Source organism: Rhea americana, unplaced genomic scaffold (genome assembly GCF_003343005.1).
Source record: "Rhea americana isolate MKP2758 unplaced genomic scaffold, rheAme1 scaffold_21, whole genome shotgun sequence".
In the NCBI taxonomy this organism is placed as follows: Eukaryota; Metazoa; Chordata; class Aves; order Rheiformes; family Rheidae; genus Rhea; species Rhea americana.
In genome coordinates, this window is record NW_028186258.1 from 5,320,361 (window position 1) to 5,347,452 (window position 27,092).

A 27,092-nucleotide genomic window follows, 5' to 3' on the forward strand; every position below is an offset into this window, starting at 1 on the left:
AAAAAAAAAAAAAAAAAAAAAAAAAAAAAAAAAAAAAAAAAAAAAAACTTCTCTTCATCCTTCCTTGAGAAGTAGAATCAGATAGAATTTATCTATATCTTTTTTCTCATTACTTGCATTACATATTAGCATTTTCCCTACTTTCCCATGTCCTCTCCTCCTCCTGCCCTCCGAAAGGGAACCACCTCCAAATCAGGAGAACACAGGACACTTAAAATCTCTTACAATCCATTTTTGTCAACGGTTTACTCATGCTATCACCAGTGCTTGAAACATTAAGCAACAACTGGCACATAATGGGGAAGAAGCAGGGAACTACAGACATTTTCAACATAGAATTTATCAGCAGATAAAACTGCCAAGTTATAGCCTGTTATTCCTCCTGGAAAAGTATCTCTTACTTAGCAGTACAGAGGTTACAAGAAGTCCTTACAAGCAAACACTCCAGTGTGTTGGCAGCATCTTTCCTTCCCACCTTACTCTCACTGCTACAAAACTACGCTTTAATACCTATCAACAGGTATACCTAAATGAGAATAAAAATTGGCGCTCACATTTCAGGGATTTTTGGGCAGCTAGCTCTAGTATGATCTGTCAACTTGAATTGCCCTTAGGAGTTGGAAAGCATTAGGGGCATTCAAAGGATGCCTCTTGTAGTTCAGCTTCATCCAGATGAATCCAGATCATGCATGCTAAGACTTTCATGGTGCAAGCCAAAACATAGAAAGCGAGGATGATGGAGAGACTCACTTCAAATGCTCACTCTTGATGCAAGCTAACATAATAACGTAGACAGACTGTTACTGAACCCAAGCAATTCATTAAGTCAAAATATATTTTAAAAAAATAAAATATAGAAAAAACAGCTTTAACAAATCATAACAAATGGGGTATTCTAACACTTTAGAATGATAAAGGAAAAACATGACATACACAACAGCACCGAAAGCTGCTAAAGTGATGGTAACAAGGTAAGAACCTATACTGAAAAGAACGCTCAGCATAAAAGGAATGGTATAGAGGAGGGAAAATTGAACAAGAGGCAGACAGAAGGAAAGACTGTTATGCTGCAGACAGACAAAAACAGAAAAGAAACGCCAGTGAAATACTGTAAATTGTTTACTTCATTTTACAGAGGTAGCTATATGAAAATATTGCAATAAAATAATGCTACAGTATGTGCAAAACATGCTGCAGATATCATCATTAGAAAACCAAGTACATTGTTTACATTTTGAGGGAAACCAGAAAGTGGTATTCTGACATGTGTATTTTTTCACTCAAATTAATAAACCCAGGGATATTTTCCAAGCTGTGAACAGGATAGTATTATGAACACCTGACAATTTCCGTGTACTTTAGAGGATTTCACTTCAAACCTTTGGTTATCACTGTTACCACCTACAGGTCATAATGCTGATTCCATTTTGGATCAAGTGTATTCTTCACAGTATCTGTAGAATGGCATTGGCCAGATCCGTCCACCACAACCTTAGCAAATGGATCAGGAAGTCCTAAGAGGAGAGAAATAAAATATGTAAGATGAGGAAGCTTTAGAGTCCTAAATCCTTGTACAAAGTCTGGTATTTTACATGTTGTTTGAAGTTGGCTTTTATTAATAAATATATTCATATCATATAAGTCATATTCAACTAACGGGATATAACAGAATAACATGACATTTATCAAACACAAGAAACTTGGCTAAATTAGTACGTTTCTTCATTTGGACTTCACAGATTTTTCTTGTTCTGTATCAGCAAGTCAAACACTTGGGAGAAGAATTCTTGATGAAAAGCCTCTAAACACCTTATTCAACCCTGAATTAGGGAGATTAAGTTCTCAAGGTACAACAAATTCAACAGAAAGCAGAAAAAACAGAATTACATCTCTGCTGTAACAGGCCATGCAGCCCTATCCTCTTTCCCCTCACGCTAATTCTTCCACTCCTGTGGATGCACACTGAGACTGCTGAGGAAGCTAACCTGGTGAAATATTATGCTCTTTTCCTGTAGTGTAAGTTCAGCCTCCTCGGGTGGCTCATCACAGAGCCAGTCAAGCCCAGAGAGGCACAAGAGAAGCATCAAAGCACATGGGCACAAGGACAAAGCACACGGTGAAAGGGAAGAACGGGACCTTGGGGAAGTTGTTGGGCATCTAAAATAACTTATAATCAATACAAAAATCTCAGATATAAAGCAAGTTTTAGAAGAACCATAAACTACAACATAAGTCTGTATGACCCCTTCTGCAAATCTTTTTCAAAGTTTAGGTCTGACCTTTTAAATTCTCTCCGTTCCCAGCTGGAAGGAAGGAAGCAGATCCATGTGTGCATTCATACATAGTCAATAGCATTCCCCTCCTTCTCCATCCCCCTCTTACTGCTTCTTTCAAAACATCATTACAATTAATGAAAACAAAATTTCAGAGTAGGTAAGTATTATGACATGGTTGTTATAATTAAGATGTATAGCTGTTTGCCAAGAAAAATAAATCTTACATGAAAAACATCTTAATTAATATGTGGCACTAATATCGAAAAACATGTCATTTGCCGAGGAGAGTAAATCTGTTTCCCAACTCCAACAGATGCACTACAAAAGTAGGGTAACATGACATTTGAGTCAACCTTTAATTTGTATGAAGACACTGCCCGTCAACACCTACTATACTATTTGCACACACAGTGTTCAGACCACATTAACAATCACTATGGATCGACTTTTTTTTAGCTATAAATTCTGGGATCTATTATCACAAAAGAAGTTACACCCTTAAATTTCCATCTCTTCCCCTGCATCAAAACATCTAAGTTTTAGAGAGAGGAGTTTGCAGGGCACAGAGCATGCATGTTGTTTACTTGGTTTTAACTGTTATTAAAAATCACTCTGGGATGAATGTCAACTAAAACAAAATGCTAAAAGCCCTGAAACAAAATGGTGCGAAAACATCAAAAACTCCCAGCCCCAATACACTGCCTGCATGTAAAGTGATGTACAGAACTTATATACTTACAGATAGTGTAAATGTTATATAAACTTTAACAGCTACTTACGGAAAAAATCCTTTTTCACCAAGTTTTTTGCACACAGTACTGTAAAAAAACACAAACAAGAAATACATAATGAAGTTATTGATTCTTCACTACACAAAAAAAACAGGTTTTCTTTACCTGCCCAGCATTCCAGAAAGTCCCACTGGAAATAAAATGAATGAACGTTAAGAGATCTGTTCTCCTCTATCTTTTATACTGACATGTTAAATAATTCCTACAAGCTGAGCCAGAAGTGCCATCTTCTGGCACTTACTCTAGGTGGACTACAGCGCAGCCGGTACGGAGCGCTTTCCTCGGGCGGTTCTTCGCCGGCTGTGCCAACTTCCGCGCTTCCCAGGAACGTTTCCTCCACCCGGCTCCCCACAGGACGGCACARGCGCCGGTGCCGACACAGTCCCCGCTGTTTCAGGGACTCCCCACTACGAAGCTGGTGCATGAGGCAGTCTAACCTTTTTCTATTATCCTACACGAAAATCACAGAAAAGCTGTTACCTTAAACACCCGGGGGGGGGGGGGGAGGGGAGTAAGCTAATTTTTAACATCAGAGTTTTGATGGCTCCCAAGATGTTTTATTTGTGGAAGCTGAAGATTGTGGGGTTTTTTATTTTTGTTTTAAATAAAAGCTAGGAGGATTTGCATTTGTCAACCAAAAATACACGAGAGAATGATCTCTCATGAGAAATGAATAGAGAGAAAAAAAGGTATAAAGGGGAAAACTTTCATATAAAGGTGCTGAGGTACAAAGACACAAAAGACTTCTCACAAAACGCACTGTTTTTCAGTGACATACATTTATCCATTATCATAGGTTTAGGRACTGCTAGATACTGTGCAAGACATTAAACATTAAAATATTTACAGATAACACAACAGGATCCWTGGATCCTGAAACAGAAATTCCCACAGCAAGTATGAAAAAAACAAAGCAAACAGAGGTATTTGGTTGGAACCAATGCTGCAGAAGACTCCTCAGTACAGGAYTGCCATGGATATATTTTCCTGTACAATTCCCAGTATTTACTATTACCAGTAAGTGCAAAGATGGAAAATTGCATCCAGTGAGTGCACCTCACAGACTGATACTCAGACACCAACCGAAAGGCAGTCAGGCTTCCCCCTACAGCTGTTACAGCTCACAAACCATCTTACATAAAGCAAGGAAAAGCTTCAAGTAGAACAGATGCTTACAGAAAAGGTCACTTTTTAAATATTTTGAAAAACAATTAYCTGCACAATTTCATCCTTTAAAAAAAGAAACAAGGGAAAATGAAGATTTTAAATTCTACKCTACACTACAGTCAAAATTCATCTAATGCACTGTAAGCAAACCAGTATGCTCCTGAAATCGTGTAGCGTCTAAAGAAAAAAAAAAGTTGCTTTGAACAGTCTTGAGACAGAAATGGCAATGTTAACTCATAAAATGTTCCTTTCAAAACATAAATCAAATCTGTCACTGCAATTTGCCCGAAGTCTCATGTTTATAAAATTGGGCACATGTACAACATGCAAAGCAACGAGTTTCCCCAACAATTAGCCATCAGTGAACAAGCCAATACWGTTGGCTCAAGATCTCTCCTTCTAGTAACCATGTTTAAGGAAAATCAGATGTCAACAAATTCTGGCTTTGTCAGATGAACGAAACAGGAGAGACATTGAGAATCGTYGATTAAACCCCCCTCTCTAGCAGGTATTTCTAGGCAAACAARCCTAGACACTATGAGCATCAGCTCAACCCTAAACGCAACAGCCTTTGGCCATGTACAAAGCTCTAATCTAACTCAGGATTTTGGGGGGACAAAAGGTTTCCCATGGATGGGAAAAGCACCAGAGCTTTTGTTTAACTCTTCTAACAGTTTCAACACTGTGTTACTTAGACCTATTATAAATACTCTGATAACCAACTGATTAATAGTTCCCCGAGAATAAAAGCTAAGGAAGCCTGGTTTCCTATGGATTTATGTTTTATGGTTGACCAAAAGCTACAGCTGAAACTTTTCCCACTGCTAGCGCATGTGCACAGATGCTCTCCCACGCAGCCCCTCTAGCGGTCTAGCAATGCCCTCGCTGGAGCGTTTTCTTCTTGCTTCAGGTCACTCCTAGGGTCTCCTCTTTATCCAAGCAACTATTTTCATAAAACTTGTAGCACTTAATTATCTTCGAGACCTCTATCCTTTGTCAGATTTGAGCCAAAGATTCAAAAATCAACAAGAACCAAAGCAAGATCTTTGTTTTCTTATAAAAAGCCAAGGTAAAATGCTGACGGTTCTGGAACCAAACTCACTATCGTTATCAGATTTACCTAACTGCACCACTTCTAAAAATTTCTAAGGGCACACAAGGCCACTGCAGGGGGTTAATTGTTACTGTAAATATTTGTTTTAAAATGTTTTTCATCATAAACTAAAAACATTAGAACATTGAAGCTCACACTGAAGTTTTTGCAAAACTAATGGCCATATATGTTGACAGCAGTTCCAAAAAAAAAAAGAAAAAAAATGGAGGAGCATTGTACCATAACTGTGTTCTCAAAATACATTAATGTCTTCTAGTGTGTATACGTGTGTGTATATATATATATATATGTTATATGTATAGGTAGACTACAAAATACTAATGAGTCAGCAGATATCTATGTTTTATACTTATTACAGACTTCCTGGGTAGCCTACAGAAAGCACAATATTAATGTTCCAATCTGAAGGAACAATATACATGTGCCAAGACAAACATGCACATCAATTTTACATAATATACGTTCACTAAATACCTTTTTATTGTTTCTTATAATCTCACTCTAGCATACATTACTTAGGTCAGTTCACAGGAACACTGAAAGAGCAAAAGGATATTACAAGCTACTTAGTCCCTTCCCTGACAGTTTTGTTAAGTACAGCTCTTGCATACTCAACTAGGAACTAGAAGTAAATCATATTTGCCAGTTTTTTCCTTCTGACTTGCTTATAGCTACAGTGACTGCCATTAAGAATGGTTTATTGAAAGATAATTTAAATATTGCAACTATGTGCAAAATACATGTTTAATATCTCCAAACTTCTGTAAGCTCCTTTACATGTTAGGCATTACAATGTTCATGCAATTACAGATAGACAGAAAATAACCATTCATTTCACACACACACAAAGAAGGAACTGACTACTGAAAACATGAATTTTATAGAAAAACAGATGTTTTATCTCATTTTCTGAACTCTGCTTACTCTTTTCCTAGTTACCAAAGAACTCTAGTTATAGCTACTTTTTATTTTGGAATAATTTTTACAAAAAAAATTAATACWTTTTTATGAAATCAAACTCTTGTATAACAGTGAATACCTTCCATAACATTATCATCATTTCATTTAAATACTGAAACACGTTTATTTCAGAACAGTAAGTATACATAACACAAAGTCTCCATCCTTAAGAGGGAAGATGACTACAAAGTGAAAATGAACAGTGCCACAGAGGAAGCTAGCAAGGAAAACAAGTGAAAAATGATAAAGATTTAACGGTTTCACAGAATCACAAATTCTGAGAAACGACCCACAGRAGAAAGTAAAAGTCTGCAATGAACCTAATCACCTTCAGCAGTAAGACCTAGAATGGAGTCCTGAAGGAAGGCAATATTAAGAAAAAAAAATATTATTTGAATTTACTGAAGAATGGATGGCATTCTTTCCACTCCCTGGCTACCATTAGTTAACTGCATTTTTTTCCACTACTGCTACTCTGATGCAAACAGCTACACTGGCTCCTTTTTAGCAAGCCCACAATGCTATGAGAGAACCAAACAGTCAGTGTATATTTGTAAGACTCCATCCCCCTAGGAGAATTTAAGCCATCGTAGTCGGGTTACTGCAGTTTGCTGCTCCCTGCTGTCTCCGTCCATACGTTCCCATCCCAGGACTACACCGGCACTAGTACTGCACAACCAACCGCCCTGCAAACCCCCCACAACAAAACACTCATCACTGGGTTTTTGGGTGCCAGTTAAGGTTTTGGCTGAATCCGGTTTCTAAACTGGTTTACTGTCGAGGCTAGCAACAACGCTAAGGCAAAGCGGGGCACCAGGAGCAGATGAAAACGCACACGGTTGCTGGCTTCAGCTTAAGCRGCTCTGTGTTTGCCTGAAATTCAAAGGCTGATGGGTGTTTAAGACTAGTGGCCTGGTATTTAACACCTACAGCTATTTCTAACTCATATCAAACTGTCTGTACAATTCTGATAGCCAATTTGTTTATCCAATTCCTTTATCTGGTTCCTTCATACCTGCAAAAACAGGAATACTACTATTATAGCACTACAGCACACGAGGTATATTTGTATATTATGTATTCGCTCATCCCTCTCTTACAATGTGTCTCTTGATTTCTGACAGGATTATAAGGTTTAAGGATGTATTTGTACACTTCCCAAAAGCATGAAGTACTAGTACCTAAGGACTACAACTGAAGAACAGAAATAATTTGTGGGTTTTTTTAATTTTTGAATTAAAATATAAGATTCTTTAAGCTATCCTTTAAAATAATTTTTAAACAGATACATTGGAGAGACATCAATTCTATCAAGGAGAAACACAGGAAGAAAGGTAAGCAAATAAAAYGTAAACATAGATGTCTATGGAATGTCAAGCACATTAACTATAGACACTGGGAAGGAACTATATAACCAACACATTTGAAATGCAGTATGTGACTTAGTAGGGGGGGGAAAACAGTAATGTAAAAATATTCAAAAGCAACCAATACTGTGTCAACAGGCAGCTGAAAGTTTATAGGAGGAAGAAAAGGACTGGGTCCAAAACTAAGATTATGTTTACTAATCTTCTGGCTTTTCACGTGTCATCACCCTAGAAAAACTAGTTCAGCCTTCTGAATCCAACGAGCAGTTTTAACATTACAATTTGTTTGGGTTTTGTTTTTCTGTTTCTTTTTTTTTACCCAAGGGTTTTCTCCTAGAAAAAGTGCTTGCCTCAGAACACATGGGATACTGAAGAGAGAGACACGCTGCCTATCATTTTTTACCACAATGGTTCATTTTGAAGACAAGCCTTTCTTCCCTCTACAGAAACACCATCTTTTAATGAAAGCCATTAGCACTGCTTTTTGTGATCAGATCCCAGTTGTTTGCATGTAATATGCAAGGCAATACAATCGCTAAAATAAGTCCCAGCTGTAGAAACACAAAGCTACGCTGTTGCTAATGCGTGCTGCACTGATAATGAATGGTCGTCTATGCTTTAATCTGAATAAAGCTCCCAACTGCTCTGTCTCTTCTTGCCAAAAATTCCCCTTCCTCCTCCAGACTGTGGTTGCATTCCAATTACACTGCTGATTGGAATGAGCCTCGTTCGGGGGAGGGAGGGAGGGAAAGCGAGGGAAACAAATGAACATACACACACACACACACACCCCTCTTGCTTTCTGATTGCTGCCCCTGGGACACACAAATTGTTTGGGGTGTTTTGAACTTACTCGCTTCCATGGCATACTTTTCTCCGTATTATATAAAGCTCTTCAGAAAATCGTTTTTTTTTTCTTAGAACGCGTACGCAAGAGGCGCAAACGGAACAGCACGCGCAGGTTCCAGCAGGACAGCTCAATACTTTAAACATTTCTAACAAATTCCTACTGTTTTCTTTGATTGTTGGCCTGCTGCAAAGCAGCTTGTATTTTTCTGCTTACATTCCCTCCTCTGACCTGCCTAAATTCCCACAAGGGAAGATATAAAACAAGAGGTTCTTAACTATTCATCGAACAAAGAGCGCTGTAAATAATGCCATACAGAGCTGCAAATACAGCTGTTGAGGTAGTAAAAACTTTCTCAGTTAGCGTTTTGAAATAAAATTGTTTATCCCAACTACCCATATTAAATTTTTATTTTACAATTATTCTCTCCGGGGATTTTTTCCCCCCATTTTCATTTCCTTTTAATTTTAATTTCCTTTGAAAGGTAAGGTTTTTCTTTTCTGCAGATAAACAAGCTTGTAAATATCAGAACACGACCCTAAATGAAGAATTTACTTTCAGTTAATGAAATTCATACATTTTAGAAGATCACAGTTGATTATAACCAAGAAGGGACACTCAAAGATAAGTAAGCCTAACAAATATATGTTTTACAGGTGCACAGGGTTTCTGAGCAAAGAAGGTATTGAAACGTGAAATGCCTAGGAATGCAGCAGCTGACTAGTACACTAAGCACGATCACTAATCAACGCGAGCTGGAAGGGTTCATATTGCACCTAACAATAAAGAGGGCTGCAGCTGTTCCTCTCTCAGATCAGGTCCAGCTATCACAAGGGTACAAGGTAGATCAGGAACCTGGACTGGCTTAATAGAAAACTAACCTTCTGGGAAGATAGATTAGTTTTCCACCGGCTCCAAGAGCTGAGCTGATTTATCCTGCAGTGGCCCAGGCAGCAGATCTAATGCAAAGGGGGCAAGAAGAAGCTGGACTACTTTTCTGGCAGCAACTTCCAGTTACACTATAAAACTACACGCCATACCCGTCAGTTTTGCAGCACTAAAAACAAAACAAAACACCCCCTTTCTCCAGTATTTTCTCTTTAACGCATACTGCTAGTTTTTCTCCTCTGTTTTGCAAAAACAAAGGAATTGATTTCACCATTAGGTGCCAAAATAACTACCTAGCCCCCTCCAATTTTCAGGGACACAATCTTAACCTTAAAAATTCAGATCAAGTCTTATTTTCTCTTTCCTAAAGCACACTCAGAAGCATAGAACCAAAATTTTCTTGCAAGTATATACAGACCTCTTGCTTTCAGGTTGCTCCATTTTACTGCTTGATAGTTTCTCTTACTGAAGCTTCACAAAGCAGTAGAAATTTAAAGTAACCTAACAAGCACTAAACTAGCATTAGTGCAAAACACACACAGAGGCTGGCATGCCCTTCCCAAACAGGCTTAAAGTTTTTACTCCAATGCTTTAAATTATCTGAAATTCAGTGCTACTCAAATTAAAACCTTAAACACCATAAATTAAAACCTTGAACACCATCCTCTGAAGACTTGAGCGAGCTGAAAGAGTCACTAGCTGCCACATCTCTGGATTTTACTGGGACCAGTACAGACAGCACATGCTGAGACAGGAGTGCCCGATGCCACACACAGAGAAGCCCAGTTTGTCCAGGCACACTGGGCAACGTGATGGTTTCGGACAAACTCTGCTTGGTAAGATTAAACATAAACTCCCAGCCCATCACTAGATTCATGGATCTGCAGCAGCAAAGAATGGCGTGAGCGCTACCTACTCTCCCAAAGGCAAAACCAGACAGGTAAACTCAAACCACCAGCACCAGCTGTTGAAGCTAACCCGGGTACTTTTTTCCTAAATGCATTGGAGCGGCATACGTGACCCCTCCTGTGCCCAGAGCTACGGGAGCCAGGGCGACTCGGAAGGGATGGTAACTTCTGCAGCTGRCACAGCTGTCTGCAGCGGACATCTATCCATACTCTTACCGTAATACAAGCATTATTGTTAGGCCGATACCCAAATGCAAGGTAGACAGCTTTTAAGTAAGCTCTTTTTAATACTTATTAGGATAATCTTAGTATTAGAAATGTACATTTTACAAGAATTTCCTTTAATAAYTGTTAAAATTCTAAATTGTCCCATAAACACATTTCTGCAAGTTTAACTTCAACACAAGCCAGATGCTAAATCCTTAATATGCTGCATGTAAAGTGAAACCCATTTCAAAGGATCACAGGCACCTGCTTATAAGCATAGTCAGTTTGAAATCTATGTCTCAACAAATCAGAATTATTCCTTGGGGATTAAACAAATAAAAAAAAAATGCAGTAACTTGCATTCACCCAAAGAGTAATATAGAGTATACAGAAATGAAAACGTGTCGCAATAATGAAATACAATTTAAACCACTATAAAATACACCAGAAACTAACATAGTGGCAATACATTTTTCTTTCCAGCAGATTGCATACAGACTGACTGAATTTTCCTATAACTGTATGTTGTATTTTGACTGGTTTTAGAATACTAGTCCTGTATTACTTGCATGTAATAAAACTCATGGAGAGTAAAATTCAAAATGAAAACATCATGCATTTATCATGGCAGAACCATTAATAAACACGCATTGCATCACTGCATATAAACAGTTAAGCCAAAAAAATCATTCAGCTCATGCAGCAATAAAATTCTGGGGCAGAGTCTCCAAGGCTATTTTGAATTCGGTAAAGGGGGGGGAGGAAAGATGATGGCTCCAGTGTCCGGCAGTCGGTGCCTAGGATGCCTGAGTGACTCGTGGACACAGCCAGATGGAGTCTGCCTAGATTTGCCCTGTTTAGACTCCTGTTTTAACATCATGATGTCTACTTCACAGCATTGTTTTACTGTAAACAAAGGGCTTCCTTTTCCACTTCTCCTCCCTTATTCCATTCCAAGCCAAAAGTAAAACAAAACAAAAAAAAAGCCCCACACCAAAGAATTCTTCATTCAAGCAACTAATGTATTCGCATTTCCTTGATTCAGTCGGTGATGGGCTTACTGCCACACACATCACAGAGTCTATTCATGTGTCCAGTGTATTTGATACGCCTGTCAAGAGGTAAAGGAAAGAAATCAGGCTGCCACTTCTGCGAGGAAGGCAGCAACCCTCCCCCAGCATCTGAAAGCCTACCGTGCTGCCTCACGAGTCTCCCTTACAGAAATTTTCATTTGGACTAGCCAAACTGAATATATAGATGCAAAACCTGAAGAATTCCTTTTTTGTGTGTGTGCGCGCACTACGTCCCAAATATTAGGTCTACAGGTCTATGCAAATTTGGTCTAAATGATACAGTATTAAAACATTGCTATCAGGGTGCTGTGTAAGCCAGGGCTTCCATCACCGCCYCAGAGAGCAAAAAAGGACTGCAGTAACACGTGGGAACCTTCAGGAAAACCAAAGCTAGTGTGAATATCCGCATTTCCTGGTTTAGTGTGGATGGAGCCTCTCAGACCAGCCAGGATGTTTCTAACGCACAAGTGGAATTTCTGGTGAATAAAAGTTAACTTCTCCACCCTACTGGACACGGTTTAATCCTCACAACTTGTCCCTTTTTCAAAATTTTACAAATGACTGTTGTATTATCAATTCATCATAAATAAATCACTTAGTACTGAAGAGTATGCTGGTCAATAGGAGGAAAAAAATAGTTTTAAATTGACAACTATTAAAACGCTTTAAAAAACAAACAAAAAGGATGTCAGCAGTCAAACATTAACTTTCAAACCAATTCCAAAGTTGTTTTTCACATTTGTATTAAATACAGACTATCAATTCATTCTTCAGTAAAAATTATCAGGGTAGGAGTTGGAAATTCAGTAAAGATAACTGAATCCACCAATGTTACTGTCATATTTGCTGTATAGGTTTCTCAATTAAATGCATTTCATCTTCCTGCAGTATTAGAAACATAATTCCCATAAAAAYTTTTAATTTAAAGTAACATTAGCCCAAATCTCTGCCCAAATCTGCAGAGATTATTATATGCAAGTGTCAGCAAAGTAAACTCAYGTGTATACATTATATTGTCCTAGAAATATATTAAGAAAACAGTATTTAAGAGGTCAAGAAAAAAAGGGTAGRGGAGGGTACTCATATCTCAAACTTTTACGAATCATTATGCTAAAATCTTACCTCAATCCTTAAAGACTTGCTTGAAATCCCGTAGTTAGTTTTTAACCAAGACCTATTTTGAATAGCAGTGATTAGTCCAAAATTGTCAAATCACATACCCCAAAAATCCTTAGCGCRCACAAGACTCTTCTGCCGAGGGCGAGTAAATAAAAATCAGGACCAAGCAGTTTACCCATCTGTTTYGCAGCTCGTTTTGATAAGAAGGGTGTGGTGGAAAAAGCTAACACTGGCCACGCTGGAGCCCTGCTCTGCCTGATGTACTTCATACACCTAGGAAAATGTGCTGGGAAAGAAAAAACATCTTAACAAGAAGCAGAGCCCTTGGATTTGTTTCCCCGCAGCGCAACTCACCACCCTCTGAATGATCTATAGCAGAGGTAACAACAAAAGAAATTCATGATCCAATTGCCAACCAGACCAAAATGCCCTGAACTTTAAAAGGGGCTTCAGACAAGAGGCACCTGCTACTAACCCACGCTCCTGGGCAGCGGGAATTGTAGCTCCCCGAAGCTTTTTGGACCGCAGGAGCACGACCGTCTCCATCAGAGCACAGTCACACACGCCATTTAAACAGCAAGTCTCAAAATTTTGTTCCTATTACAAACATGATCCTAGTGGGACACTAAACTACCAGCTGGTGCTTTTCCAGGGGAACCACACACGATTCAGGCGTCGTGCCCACAGCAATTCTCACACCACTCTTCGGTGAAATACTGTAAATATTAACCCTCCTATTAACGCTCCTAAAAGTATCGTCAACAGCTTTATACAAAAAAAATCCTGAAACATGATGGCTATCAAGGCAGTAACTTTTTTAAAAAAAGTAGTCAATTTTGCCATTTCAAAAATACGACTTGAAACATGTGAGTGATTTTTTTTTACATCACTCCATAATAAATTTTATGTTAAGGAATTCTCGAGTACAGTGATTTGAATACTATCACTAGCTAAGGACTCCCAGTGCATTTTACAAACCTAAACTCGAAGTTCAGCACAATTTCACTTTAGTAGTACACTTGATCTACTGCAATCATGCTGTATGAAGAAAATGCATGCGAGTGATACACTGTTACATCTTCCTGTATCAATACTAGCAACTTAAGACATGAATTCTGAGCTGACTCCCTGACAAAAACTGTATCCTTGCTCCTCCTCCTTTTAACGAAGTTGAAATATTTAAGCACAATGGCCCTACATTTACTTTTGGGGAGGAAAATTGTTTTTGAAGGAATGCTTTCAACTTTGGAAAGAGCCTCTCTATGGAGCTTGACAGTGCCATCTTCTTGCAAGTGTTGCTTTAAAGAACATTTATTAAAGGCTTCTGCCAAAAGAGATAGGGTCAGCAGAAAGACCTCTGTGGACTACACGTACTTTCATTGGGTTACCATGCTTATACCTCTTTGTTTACTTAGTTCTGTCCATACCTACAGAAATACTATATAAATGGGGAAAACATCCATTGCTTAGTGTATCTTAGTCCAGACTATGTTATCATTAAAAAAATAAAAATAAATAAAGCCTCATCTACAAGAGATAGCTCTACCTATATACTATGCAATTTATAAAGTGGATTATTTAGTTAAACCAGCCTAGCCCCTTAACATTAACAGATTCAGCTTGTCTGCAAACAGATGTGTTCTACAAATCAAATTAAACAGTTTTAAGACACTACCACTGTAAAACAGAGATGAGGTAACTGCATGAGAATTCTATCTATTTCAACAAAATTAAAGCAGCTTATACTAAAATACCAACGATTTTTTTTGGTACAAGTTGTTTAAATTAATTAATCAGTTCAGTATTTATATACTACAGTAAAAATAATAGAGATTTTTTAGAGAACAATACAGAATTCTGATGAAACAGCTTGCCACTATACAAAAAGAGACAGATTCTTGCTCCCCACCCCAAAGTTTACCATCAATTTAAACTATGATTTCAGAAGTCTTTTGAGAAGATGGAATGTTCAAGCAGCAAAAAGACAAATTTTTTTGAGAAAGAAGAGTACTTGGCTAAAGATATGAAGTGGGGACTCCAGAGTAGGAAAAAAAGTGGGAAGCAGGTGATGCCAAAAGAGGAGGGAGTATGACGCTGAGTAACAGGGCATGGACAACCCTCAGACTCCCGCACCTGCGACTCCAGGAAGCCCCAGCCTCTCGCAGGTGCGTTCGCAAAGCACCGTCCCAAGCATCACACCCCCGATTTCCACCAACCTGTACATACTTGCATATGCAAGAGAAGAGGCAAGGCTGCTAGACCTAGCTTTCCAGAGCAATCTTTAGATTTATTTTCTAGACAAATTGCTTCTTAGAGAATTCAACTGCTAATTGAGTGCTATTCCAGGCTCAAAAATAATATATTTGCTGAATAATGTATTAACKTATTTAATAAAAAAACATTTTCCCTCTCACAGCTATCTTCTTGCATGTCAGTTATTTAACACTAAACTCCTTGCAATCACCTAATTCTACTATTATCTCAACCACCTATGTATTTTAGAGCCACTAAGACAATTTATAGTAAATAGAACATGAATACAGGCATACCAGAACTCTGCAGGCACCCACAGGAATTATGAAGGAACAAAGAGGGCGCGAGCCTTCCCCCCTTTACATTCCTTCAGACAGCTTTGTAAACTGTAGCTCCTTTTTGTACTGATTAATTAAACTTAAGACTTCACAAATATATTCTCCATTTACAACATCTGACAGACCAAGCCTTTGCATGTTGTAGAATATGAACTGCATTACCATTGTTAAACAGATACAAGCTTTTTAAATACTAAACATCAAAATGCAATGGCTGCCCTGGAACAGGCATCTACATCTCCAGTTAATCTTCCATTTTTACTAAATAGATGCAAATAAACTATACTAAGTCACTTTACCAAGTTCTGTGTCACTCATGTTGCAGCTGCATTGCTGATAAATAGCAGTCCTCACTAAAAGGTAAAATTGCTAAAGGCTAATAAGATTAGAGTGCTTTTAGGATCCAGGCAAACATGTTATGATTTAGTTAAAAGCTGCAAAATTACCTAAGCATGTTCAAATTTATAAAACAGACATTAGAATAAACAACCAAGTCTAACAGATTTTGATGCTAAATATAGACTGTTCAGCAGACAATTAAAAACAAAACAAAACAAAAAAAAGCCACATAGGATTGGAGAAGATAAAGTGTTAATCACATATTTGGTGGTTTATGAGCCAAAGCAGTCTGAGGTTTAAACTGCTTCTGCTCAGTGCTCATCCCATTCAGAGACGATGAATCATTTCCCATTTGGCAACGCTTCTGCCTACAAGGCTGTCTTCTGCAAGATTTCTCCTGTATCCTTGTAATACATTTGCTAATTTAGTACACCTGACTTTGAGCAAAACCCATTGTTGCCAGCTGTCAGACTAGACCTCGTCCTGTTTATCAGACACATCTAAACCATCCTGCTCTGCCCCAATCACAAACAGAACACTCTTTACTAATCCCAGTGCAGTAAATTACTTTCTAATATCYTTGTTTTTCTTATCCTGCCAAAATACCAACACATCATAGATTTAAAGCAACAGAAAAATCAATTTATCCACAGCAGCTGGACTCATACCAATTTATCCAATAGCTGTATTTTTTTTTTTTTTTAAGTAAGAGTTGCTGTTCTAGTCATTCTGTTCATAAATTCTTGAGTTTCAGCAGTAGAGGTTTGACTATTTTAAACAGAAGTAATATAAGTTCACTGGGAGCATATTCTAGTTTTTTAGGCAGGCCTCCACTGCTCTTTGAAAGATAAATCAGAGTACAACCAAGTATTAATCACCCCCTGCACACACACACACACACACACACACACACAAGAATATTTCCTCATTTTATAAAGGCTTGGTACATGCAAAAGAAACTGCATTAATTTCTGTTTATAAATACTTGGTATGGAGAACAGCTTCAAAAGGTAGGGTAGAGTAGGGGTTAAAGAGAAAAAAAAATTTTTTTAACCTACATGCAATAAGAGAGTCTGGGAAACATTAAAAATTAATTAATCTACAATTTTTCTCTTCCTCAAGAAAATCCATCAGAATTTAATCTTTACATTCTAGGTTACATATACCAGTTACACAGATACAAAGAAAAAGCAGACTCACTCTTCAGGTTTTATACACCGCCTCAAACTCCTATTGTATTTTGAAAAACATATTGCATGCTTAAAARCACATCCCCATATTAGGTCCTGCTTTGCTACTTCTACTCATCTGAGTATTTTAAAATTCAGTATAATCAGCAAAAATACAGTTAAAAATCCACCGTGCTAACAGAAATGGTAGAGTTTTTGTGTTCCTCTCTGTCTTCAGGGGGCCATGGAGCTACTTGCATCCTCMCACGCCAACAGCTGCATTAACGCTTGCTGGCCATTTCAAAGGAGTGCACCTGAGCTCTTTTTCACCTGGGACTGACTTAGAAGGCTATGATTCAACAGGCCACTTGCTGCGAGCAGCTCCCACACCACCACATTGCTGTGCTGGCTTCTGCTATGTTTGCCACAACTAAACGTAACAGCACTAGCTTTTTTGTAGACTGGCTGGGGATCCCCACTGATGGTTTTCTTCACAACAATATGTACGATACATTCAAAACAGGCTGACCACTTGACTGACTTCAGACAGAAAAGAAGAAAGAGAGAGAGAGAGAGAGAGATTAAGAGCACAAATTCCACACAGGAAAGAACTAGAGACTGGTTATACTTTGGGCAACATGGCCCAGATTGCTTCCAGTAAACAGACCCAGAGAAAGCGGCGAGAAAGGGCACACTCAATATTGCTGCTACGAGGTATCAATCAGACAAGCTGTAGTGAGTTGCTATAATACAGGGCAGTGGAACACACAAATTTATGGATGCAGAGAACACTATATCATTTTAGTGATGCAGCAATCCTACGCAAGCCGTTTGCTGTTGGGAGTTGCATTTATGGCTGACCCACGTAGAGGCAATCAAAGCGTTGTCTGGGCCTTGCTGGGTATCTCCCTTCTCCCCTAGGGATGCTGGACTACTGAAACCTCTCTCCAGTTGCAAATGGAACATGAACCTGAAACTCCCTGCTGCAACCTYAACTGCAGAGCCAGCACCTGTTCCTCCACATGGGAGGGAGGAAAAACTTGGGAAATGAAAAAATAGCATAGGATTTTATGGAATGGAGATGTAGTTAAAATAAAAAACAGTTAGTGAAGACTAGCTAGTTACGTGTTTTCAGGTTTATAGTGGAATACAAAGGATGGCAAAAACAAAGTTGAAGATACTGTCTGGAGAGGCCTGAAGATACTGTCTGGAGAGGCCTGAAGTAGGAGTAAGTCAGCTAAACTAATTTGAAAAGAAAAACTGGAGGGTCATACCATTATATGTTGCTAAGAAACCAGTATTGTTCTTAGATGGCCATGGATACAACTGTTACCCAAATTTCCAATTACACAGAATCACAGAATGGTTGAGGTTGGAAGGGACCTCTGGAAATCATCTAGTCCAACCCCCTTGCTCATGTCCAGGCAGGTTTTGAGACCCACCAGAGGAGGAGACTCCACAACCTCTCTGGGCAACCTGTTCCAGTACTCACAGTAAAGAAGTTTTTCCTCATATTCAGGTGGAGGAAAATTCAGAGACCTCTAAACAGTAATGCATTTTCATATGATAATCCAACTCTATACAAATATTTTAAGCAGATCAAGTTATTACAGTTCTGAAAACGAYGATTCCACTGTAAAAGAAAAACAAAGGTGTTCAATTACAAGAAGTGATCAGCAACACTTCTGAAATCACACAAGAAGCACTATCATTTCATTGGTCTACAGTAGCAGCAGTGCCAATCTAGTCTGCTGTAAGAGTAAATAAAGGTACTGTTCTTGCAAACAAAAGGAAAAAGACCTATGTATAATTTCACTCCATTTGTCGTTGTAGCATTTGAAGTGATGAATAAAATACCGTATTTCAAGTATTATTCATCTGTACAATTTAAGCTAGTCATGAGTAATCATTAAAGAAAAATATTTGCCAGGAAAAAATAACCCAGAATATATGATTCATTCACTTCTGAAACAATAAAACAATTCACTGTAACAAAAATAACTATATTGTAAATGCTTTAATTAAAAGTTTGAAGATCAGCCAAATACACTGAATAAAGCATACCCTATTAAACACATCCACGTGTGCAAAAAAACCCAGAAGAGTTTCAATGGAAAAAGATAATTCTATAAAATAATACCTTATCTGACGGAATCGGTAATTTTTACCTATTTAATATTCTTCTAATAGCAAAGATATAGCTCACCTATCAAACTCTGACAACTCGTCATTAACCTGACAAATTGATACTAATTTTGGTACAAAGGTGATACATATAGTATATCTGAAAATGAAACAGCTAGCTCTGGAAAGTTCCAAGATTTTAACATCATAGAGATTCCTAAATAATTCCTTAGGAATTAGGACTTTCAGAGACTCCAAATCATGAAAAAGGGGATCAGCTGAAACAAACAAACAAACAAAACCCCCAAATATTTAACAGTTTTATAACTGTCTAAAGCTCAAGTAGTGAGAACAAGCAGTTGTTGGAAAAGGTGTCTTCCTATGAGCAGACTTTGTTTTGGCCTTACATTGATTAAGGCTTACATGAAAAAAGAAACATTGGATTCAAAGAGTAACACTAAACAAATATGAAATAATTTTTATATAAACTTTTATATACTATAAATCTATATACTATATAAACTATGCATAACTATATATAACTATATATAAACTTTTCTTCATAGTTARAAAAWATTGAGTGTAAGTTTACTTAAAATGAAACTTAGCAGTTTCACATTCTATCAGTTCATTTATTTTAATTGACTAACTAAAAATTCACACATCTGATAGCATTCTTAAAATTTCTCCTTATTTATCATATATAAACATTTTCTGAATAGGCCTCTAAAAGAAGTTTCAAATGCAACATGATGGCTTTTGCTGCTGGAGATACATCTGCCCAATACATTTAATCTCAGATTTGTTTCTTCACTATTTAAATTCTTTTTTTTTTGGGGGGGTATGTGTGTATTTATATGGAAGATCAATGTTTTCTGTACCAAGAGATAACTTAATATAAACAAAACACAGTATATTAGATCAATCAACTAGCTAATGCATCAAGCTATCCCTGTACAAATACAGTGGTGACAGTGTGTAAAACTGGATCATTTTTCCCCCTCTTTGCATAAAGAAATCTTTATATCCAATGCAAGATCCAGCAGAGTACATAAATGATAACTCTCACAGTCAATACAGATATATTAGTTATCAAATGTACAGAGAAAGCTGACCAAAAAAGGTCAAACTTTTCTTTCATTCAACTAACTCATCAATAGCTGGCAACACTTACCTGAACAAATATTTGTTACTTGGAAACCACTGTGAGTAGCTGGCATGTAAATTAATCAAGGAAGCATTACAAAATATAGAATTCTTAACATTTTCACATATTGATTGGCAGAAAGTCTTCTGACCCTTTTTGTATCATATTTCTTAGAATCAAAGCTTTTAGAAAAAGCTTTTAGATTTTSCTAAAAGTTGAACATCTCCTTTTGTTCTACATATAAGGAATAATTATAATCTTAACTGCAAACTTTTCTTGGGATTATGTTACGAATCATGGTCACTCAGTAGCCAGCCTTTAATTTCCTACCTCTTTCAGTCAGGATCAAGGTGATGAAAGTGCTCTTAAACTGGTCTCCTACATTCAGCTGAGACTGCTTACATTCTTTACAGTTGTTATACATCTTAAATTCTTACAGGACACCTCTGCTATGGATGAAAACTTCTTGCAAGTCATATAGTTAAATCAGTGACTATGACACCGCACACACAATAKATAACATTCTTAGGTTACAAAGCTAAGCATTTAAAAGTTCAGAAAAGTAAGAATTAGGGCTGTCCCTGCAACCCTGCATCTTGTTCACTGCTACACCGGTACGGTCCGAGTACCAAGAGATTCCCAGCATTTTGCCCTGCCAAAAGCAGTTTCAACCTCCTGCCCGTTTGTCCCAGATGGCTCCTTGTCCCAGGTTACTCCCTTCTCCTCCACCCTCATCCAACTTTTRAGCCCTCTGCGTTCTCATTAATGTCCTTCTTCACACTGGAAGCATCACACCGAGKTTAGCATTAACCAAATGGGATCGTTCGCCTGTGTACTCGGCTCCTGTCCTGGCAGTTGGTTAAAACGCACACAAACCATTGCTGATATGATGATCACCTATTTAATAATGTTCTTACCCTACAAAATAGTATTTTTAAAAAATTATACATGGCATAGAATTATAATCTCCTTCTTAAATCTGCTTGAGTATTAATAAAAACTTTCCAAAAATAAATTCAGTCTGATTTAGCCAACTAGTATGAAAAATTTCAGTTTTAGCAGGTTACTTAATAGCAACTGAAAAGACAGTCTCATAACGGGAAGCGCAACTATAGCTGGTGCTGTAAGTCTCACCTTGGAATTTCAAGTTAAACTGTAGGCATAAACTCCACCRACAACAAATAAAAAGCAAAGATGTCCATACAGACAAAGTCACTCAAAACCGCGTTCAGGCTACACGAGGCAGCAGCAACTTTAGGAACGAGTGTTCCCACCCACCATACTGCTCAGCCGTGACTATAACCCGTCAAGAAGGTCAGATTAACCAGGGCCAATTTTTTCATGSTACTGCTGCTCTGTCACAAAGACGCTCGGTTGCTGCAGAACACAAGTGAACCTCCGGTCTCAGATGATGCTATACAGAAATGTTTAACTATGGAGAGAATTTGAAGTATCAATAAACTTACACAAAAATATAAAGCCCTTGAAGGGGTCCAAAGTACTATCCTGCATAGATTAAGTTGCGTTATGCTGATACACAGGAAATAGCTGACTTRCTCTACAGGATGAGCAAGTCACCAGAGGAAAGGAACTTTCAGGAAAAATGATAAATAAGGTAATAGGAAAATCTGAAGCACATATTCACAATTCTACATTCAGATTCCATAAACGAACGGGAATTTCTTCATGCTCTATTGGCCATAGAAGCAAATGATACATGGATAAAGATAAATATTTAGCACCTCTCTGGGTAGAAGGTAAAACATAACCACTTGGTGTCAGGGACACCAAGAACTTTATTGTTTTATGTTAAAGGACTACAGAAACTTTAAGCTCTTCTTATTGCCTCACTGTAAAATAGCTATTGGGAAAGCATTATGAACTAAGGGAGAAGAAAGCTCRAGGAAGGGAGCACAAATTATTTATTTTATTACAAATCAGGCACAACACTTTTACTACTGAAAATTACTCTAAGTCACTTTTTGCTTAAAGGCCTTCCCTCTTCCTGTTACAGAAGAAAATATAAAGCAGTAGCATTTTAAATCATTCTTTGACCCAGTTCTCAGGTGAAAAATCCCAAAGGTGAAAGATTTTCATAAAAGCGCTATAATGGAACATAACATCACAACCTCAAGCTGCATCTTGGCCTGTCTTGCATTTATATGATCACAAAAATCTAAATCCTTGAACTTTTTGACAAAAGTGCATATCCCACTATTTAAGGCAAACACAACCCAATTATTGTGTGTAATCTTAAATTTACAGATGGCATTTGCTTCTTTAAGAATATGTGGGGATTTGACACATGAAGTAGCATTTGCTTGCTGTTGACCTCTSTTCAAGCTATTTTTCCCCCAGTCCACACATCCAACTTCAGCAGCAGTTTCTTATGAAAATAAATGTGATGTATACATTTAAAGATTCTCTTTACCTATGTTCCTAACATTTTGTGCTTTTACTAGTGATTCTAGATGTTCAGTACACATTGAAAAATGCCATTTATATGACCCATTTGAAATTATGAAAGATTGCACTTAAAGTTATTACAGTTGTTCACAGGCTTGTCTGTCTAGACTGTGCTGATTACTAAGAGGCTTCTGCAACCACAGCATAAAACATTCTTGAAATTTTGATTAGATTCTTATAGACAAAAGTTTTAGAAAATTTCTGTGTTAATATGCTTTATACCAGTCTTTAAAGTTGGGTCAATTAATATCTCATACATTGTGAACCCATGCTTAAAGTAGTCAGGCATTTTTAATTTCTTAATGAGGAAAGCTAAGTAAGTGCTATGCAGCATATGGCAGGACCAGGTCCTTCATGTCCATTTAAAGGCAGTACTTAGCAAAACATGTATTKTCTTAAAATTAAATTAAAATATAAAGATTAGCATGAGGAAGAARAACATTCAGTATCTTCAGATTTTCACACTGAAAATGCAATCATTACTATTTGGTTAAGAGCAATATTGTAGTCAGGAGTCTGAAACAAGAGACACTTCTGTATGGTTCAGTCTAACTACAGGAACCTATTTTAGTTTTCTGTTTCCATTGTAAAATGACCCAGTAACTGGTATATTATAGTCCCCTCAGGTCCCTTTGTCAGCTCAGTTCCTCTAGCCAGCTCTTGACTACATCTGCTCCACTCTATCCCGTTCCACTTTTACGAATATCCCCTTTTCCCTGCAATGACCACCACCACCTACCTACGTCAGCATCATCTTTATAAGCTTTTTAAAATCACATCTGACATCACCTTCTACAAATTAAGACAGTAGTACTTCTTTGGCTGCTTAACAAAAGAGGTACTACCTTAACATTACTACAGCAAGGCACAACGCTACTATCAATTCAGTTTGCTCACAGTYCTCTATATAGAGCTATAAAACATGTAATTTTAATAAATCCATCAGGGAAAAGAGAGAAATCTTTTTTTCTGAAAACAAAAGCAAGATTGGGACACATTATAAATTAATTGTTTCAGAGCAAAAGAAGATTATCATAAAAAGATGGAAATGTTCTGGTACACATTATAAATTAATTGTTTCAGAGCAAAAGAAGATTATCATAGAAAGATGCAAATGTTCTGGTAAGAGCTGAATTGAAGAATTATTTGCCATAAGGACAAACAAATGTTTGGCACAATYAACACTATAAGCTTCTAATCACAGGTAGTTAAGTATGAATATAACCACATATTTTACCTGGACATGTGTAGTTCTTTTACACACGTTTAAGSATTTTAGTTTATTTATTTATAAGCCATGTTTTTTAATTACTCTAATTCAGATACATCTTTCTTTCTCCACTAAGAATAAAACGTGTTTCATTTTAACACATTTATATTTTTCAATTAATAATAAGTATATGGAGTATATTTTTACTAAAATGAAACACAAGCTTTACTGAATACATTCCATTTATCCTCCTCAAGTCTTATGATTTACACTAAGTAGCAGTTTTACTATATGCAGGTTTAAGAGCACAGAGCCTAGCTTTTATTTATATTATAAGGTGATCATCAAGTTGGCTCAAGTTTTCAGAAAATTCTTTTGGTATTATTAATGCATATTCTTGCCCTCAATTAAATACAAGCACAACTGCATTTATAACTGTACTTATGTGTGCATCCATACACTCAATTCAAAATCAGGTAGTAAGGCATGTTAAAAAAAAAAAGCGTCATTACAGATAGATTAGTTATGACTCCCTTAACTCCACTGGTTTTACTAAAATCTAGGTCAAGGCAGAATGAAAATGAGTTTATGTATGTCACTTGTTTAAAGCCGCAGCATGTGATCACGCAAGATATATCCCCAACCCCACAAACACTTGACTAACGTAAGCCACTACTCAGTCGCAGTTACATACTCTCTATGCCCATTAAAAAAAAGGGAGGAGGGRGGAGAGAAGAGCGAAGAAATTAGTTTTAACTTGGATAAATTCCTCAATCGGTTSATCACAATGTCATTTGGAATAGAGGGATACCCACAGTCTGGAAAATGGTGCTGGGCATAGAAATGCTTTTACACTGGAACCATCACTATAATGTTTGTGGCAATATGGTATCATACATCCTAATTTAAGCACATATGGTAGAAGCTGGGTACACAGTCTCATTGCGAATGATAGCAAATTACAACATCTGTACAAGTTCTGTATATATGAAACAATTAGTGAAGATAATATAGAAAGGACACTAGAATTAAATACTTCACTTGAGTATTTTTGAACCACTAGCAACTAACAATACCAAAGCCATAGTTGGAGAGTGACTCTCTTATTCTACAAGAAAACATTTTTTATATGTTGTCTTAAACATGTATTGGCCAAGAATCATTCCAGAAAATTAACAACAGGATACAGCTATATAAACTTACATGCTGCTACTTTTTCTTTCACTTTCAGAACTTTGAAAATGTGGATAACACTTCAACTAAGCAATGCTTCTTACCCACTTTTGCAAATATCAGACCTTTTAGTTTAATTAGCCTGTGCAACACGAAACTGTATCTTTCAAATATTTTAAAGGAGAAAAAAAATCTAACAAGAACCTGCAGCTTGTTAAAATACAACTGAAAAAAATGACCCTGAATCACCCYCAATGTATAGGCTTAGAAGGCCTAGATCAGAACCCCATTTTCTGTGGATYTGTATTAAAGAGAAACAACAAACATGTGCAGAGAGTCAAGAGATAACGTTTTTAAATCCCAGCTTTACCAGGTTTATCCTTTTTATGATCTTGTGCAAGTCTCTTCACTCAGTGTAAGTTTCCCTACATAGACCTAGATGATAGGGTTTACCACCCAGTTTTGTCCTGAGCTTTCTTATCTACAGATTAAGATATCTTTAAAGTTGCAAGTGAATTCTTATCTATGCTTTCACTGCAAGCTTTTAAAGTTTAAGAAGTAAGAAAAAGTCAACAGTTTGCTTCCTTGAATAYGCTACTGTCAGATGCCCCTCAAGATTTTGATCCTATTTCCCAAAGAGGAAATGTGCTCTTACAGTGGAAACAGGCAGTAGCTACTTTCATGTTTATTATCTTTTTTTTATATATATATATATGTATGTATATATACACATATATATATACACACACATATACATATATATATATATATAAAAAAAATTATATAAACGATACATAGAGATTAATCTTTACCAGCCACTCAGAAGCCATTCAAATGATCTCAGACACTGCACGTGTCAGGAGCATTTAAATTCTAATGTATTAAAACACGCATGTAACAGCGCAGCAATGTACTCATTGTATTATGCCACGTCAGAAGTCAGGCTATGTCATTATGATGATGATGATGAGAGAAGGGAAGACTCCCAAAGAAACCATTCACCTTTTCAAATATCCACAGGAAAGATCTGCCCTAACGGTGAAACGTCATTTTAAGTAAGATGCCAAAGCAAGGATATACTTCAAAGRCCATGAGATAAAACAGAACAAAACATGAAAAGCTGTCTTCTTTTAGGGATCAACCTATTCACCTTACAGACACAAAGACAAAATGTCTTCATCTGGGGCCTGATCAGATTTTCAGAGCGATTAACAAACAAAAAGGAAAAYAGAAAAGAATGTGTTGCTAACAGCTGAATTACTCAGCTAGTTCAACAACACATACATTACAGTACAGCTTAAACTCTTTACATTTAACCGACAAGTACAATTATAAAAATCACTCACTATTTTTCCACCCCAGGACTTATACTCTTCCCCCCACACAACAACTTGAAAGAACAACAAAAAAGACCCCTAACATTAGGGCTGCAAATTTCCATATGTCTCCCACATATGTTCCCATATGTTACCTACAAAGGTAGATCCCCTACCAGCTTCTACTGACGGCTTTCCTGTTTCTACAACCAAGAATGAATATTAGGCCTTTTTGCCCTTTTAATTAGAAGCTCATGTTGAATTGCTTTCCCACTAATTCCTCTCCCAAATCCTTTTTGATCATTGTTTTCCTTGCCACTATATACGATTGCAGATGGTCTGTGTTCCTTGAACACAGATACCTAATTTAATATGCAGATGRATAAAACTTCATCATTGTAAGCTGATCCCATTGAAACAAGTAGTCGAGAGTACTCTACATAATCTGCTCAAAAGGTGCTTACAATTCTACAACTTGCAATCCACAACCGTTTTATAGGTATATAAATACATACACACATATATGCACACACAGTTCATAATTCAATGACAGTATCAAGGGCCACGCATCCTACTAATCCCTACACAAACAGACTAGCTGCATGCCTATCGACTTTGTTATGATTTTGTCAACTTAATCCACTTAGTATATAATTTATTGATTCTGATTCCTTAAGCACTGGTTTGTCGCAAGTCACGTGTCAGAAGGACAAAAACCCCTTACGTGAAGAGGCTCCACTGTCTGATTGTTGACTAAAGCCCATCTAACTAAGGCTGCTGTAAAGAGCCAGTCCTGCTCTCTTTTCAGCTTCTCATTGTGCACCCATCTCCTCCTGCAAT

General features: G+C 37.3%; 1 protein-coding gene across 1 annotated transcript in view; it reads right to left on the bottom strand.

The window, feature by feature from the left end:
- SMURF2 (SMAD specific E3 ubiquitin protein ligase 2) overlaps positions 1–27,092 on the bottom strand; it is a 65,716-nt gene that overhangs the window by 33,856 nt on the left and 4,768 nt on the right. Inside the window, exons 2-3 of the mRNA XM_085304683.1 lie at positions 3,056–3,094; positions 1,406–1,514 (exon numbers count right to left, since the gene is read on the bottom strand). Coding sequence (XP_085160809.1) covers positions 1,406–1,514; positions 3,056–3,094 — 148 coding nt within the window. The remainder of the gene's footprint in view (positions 1–1,405; positions 1,515–3,055; positions 3,095–27,092) is intronic.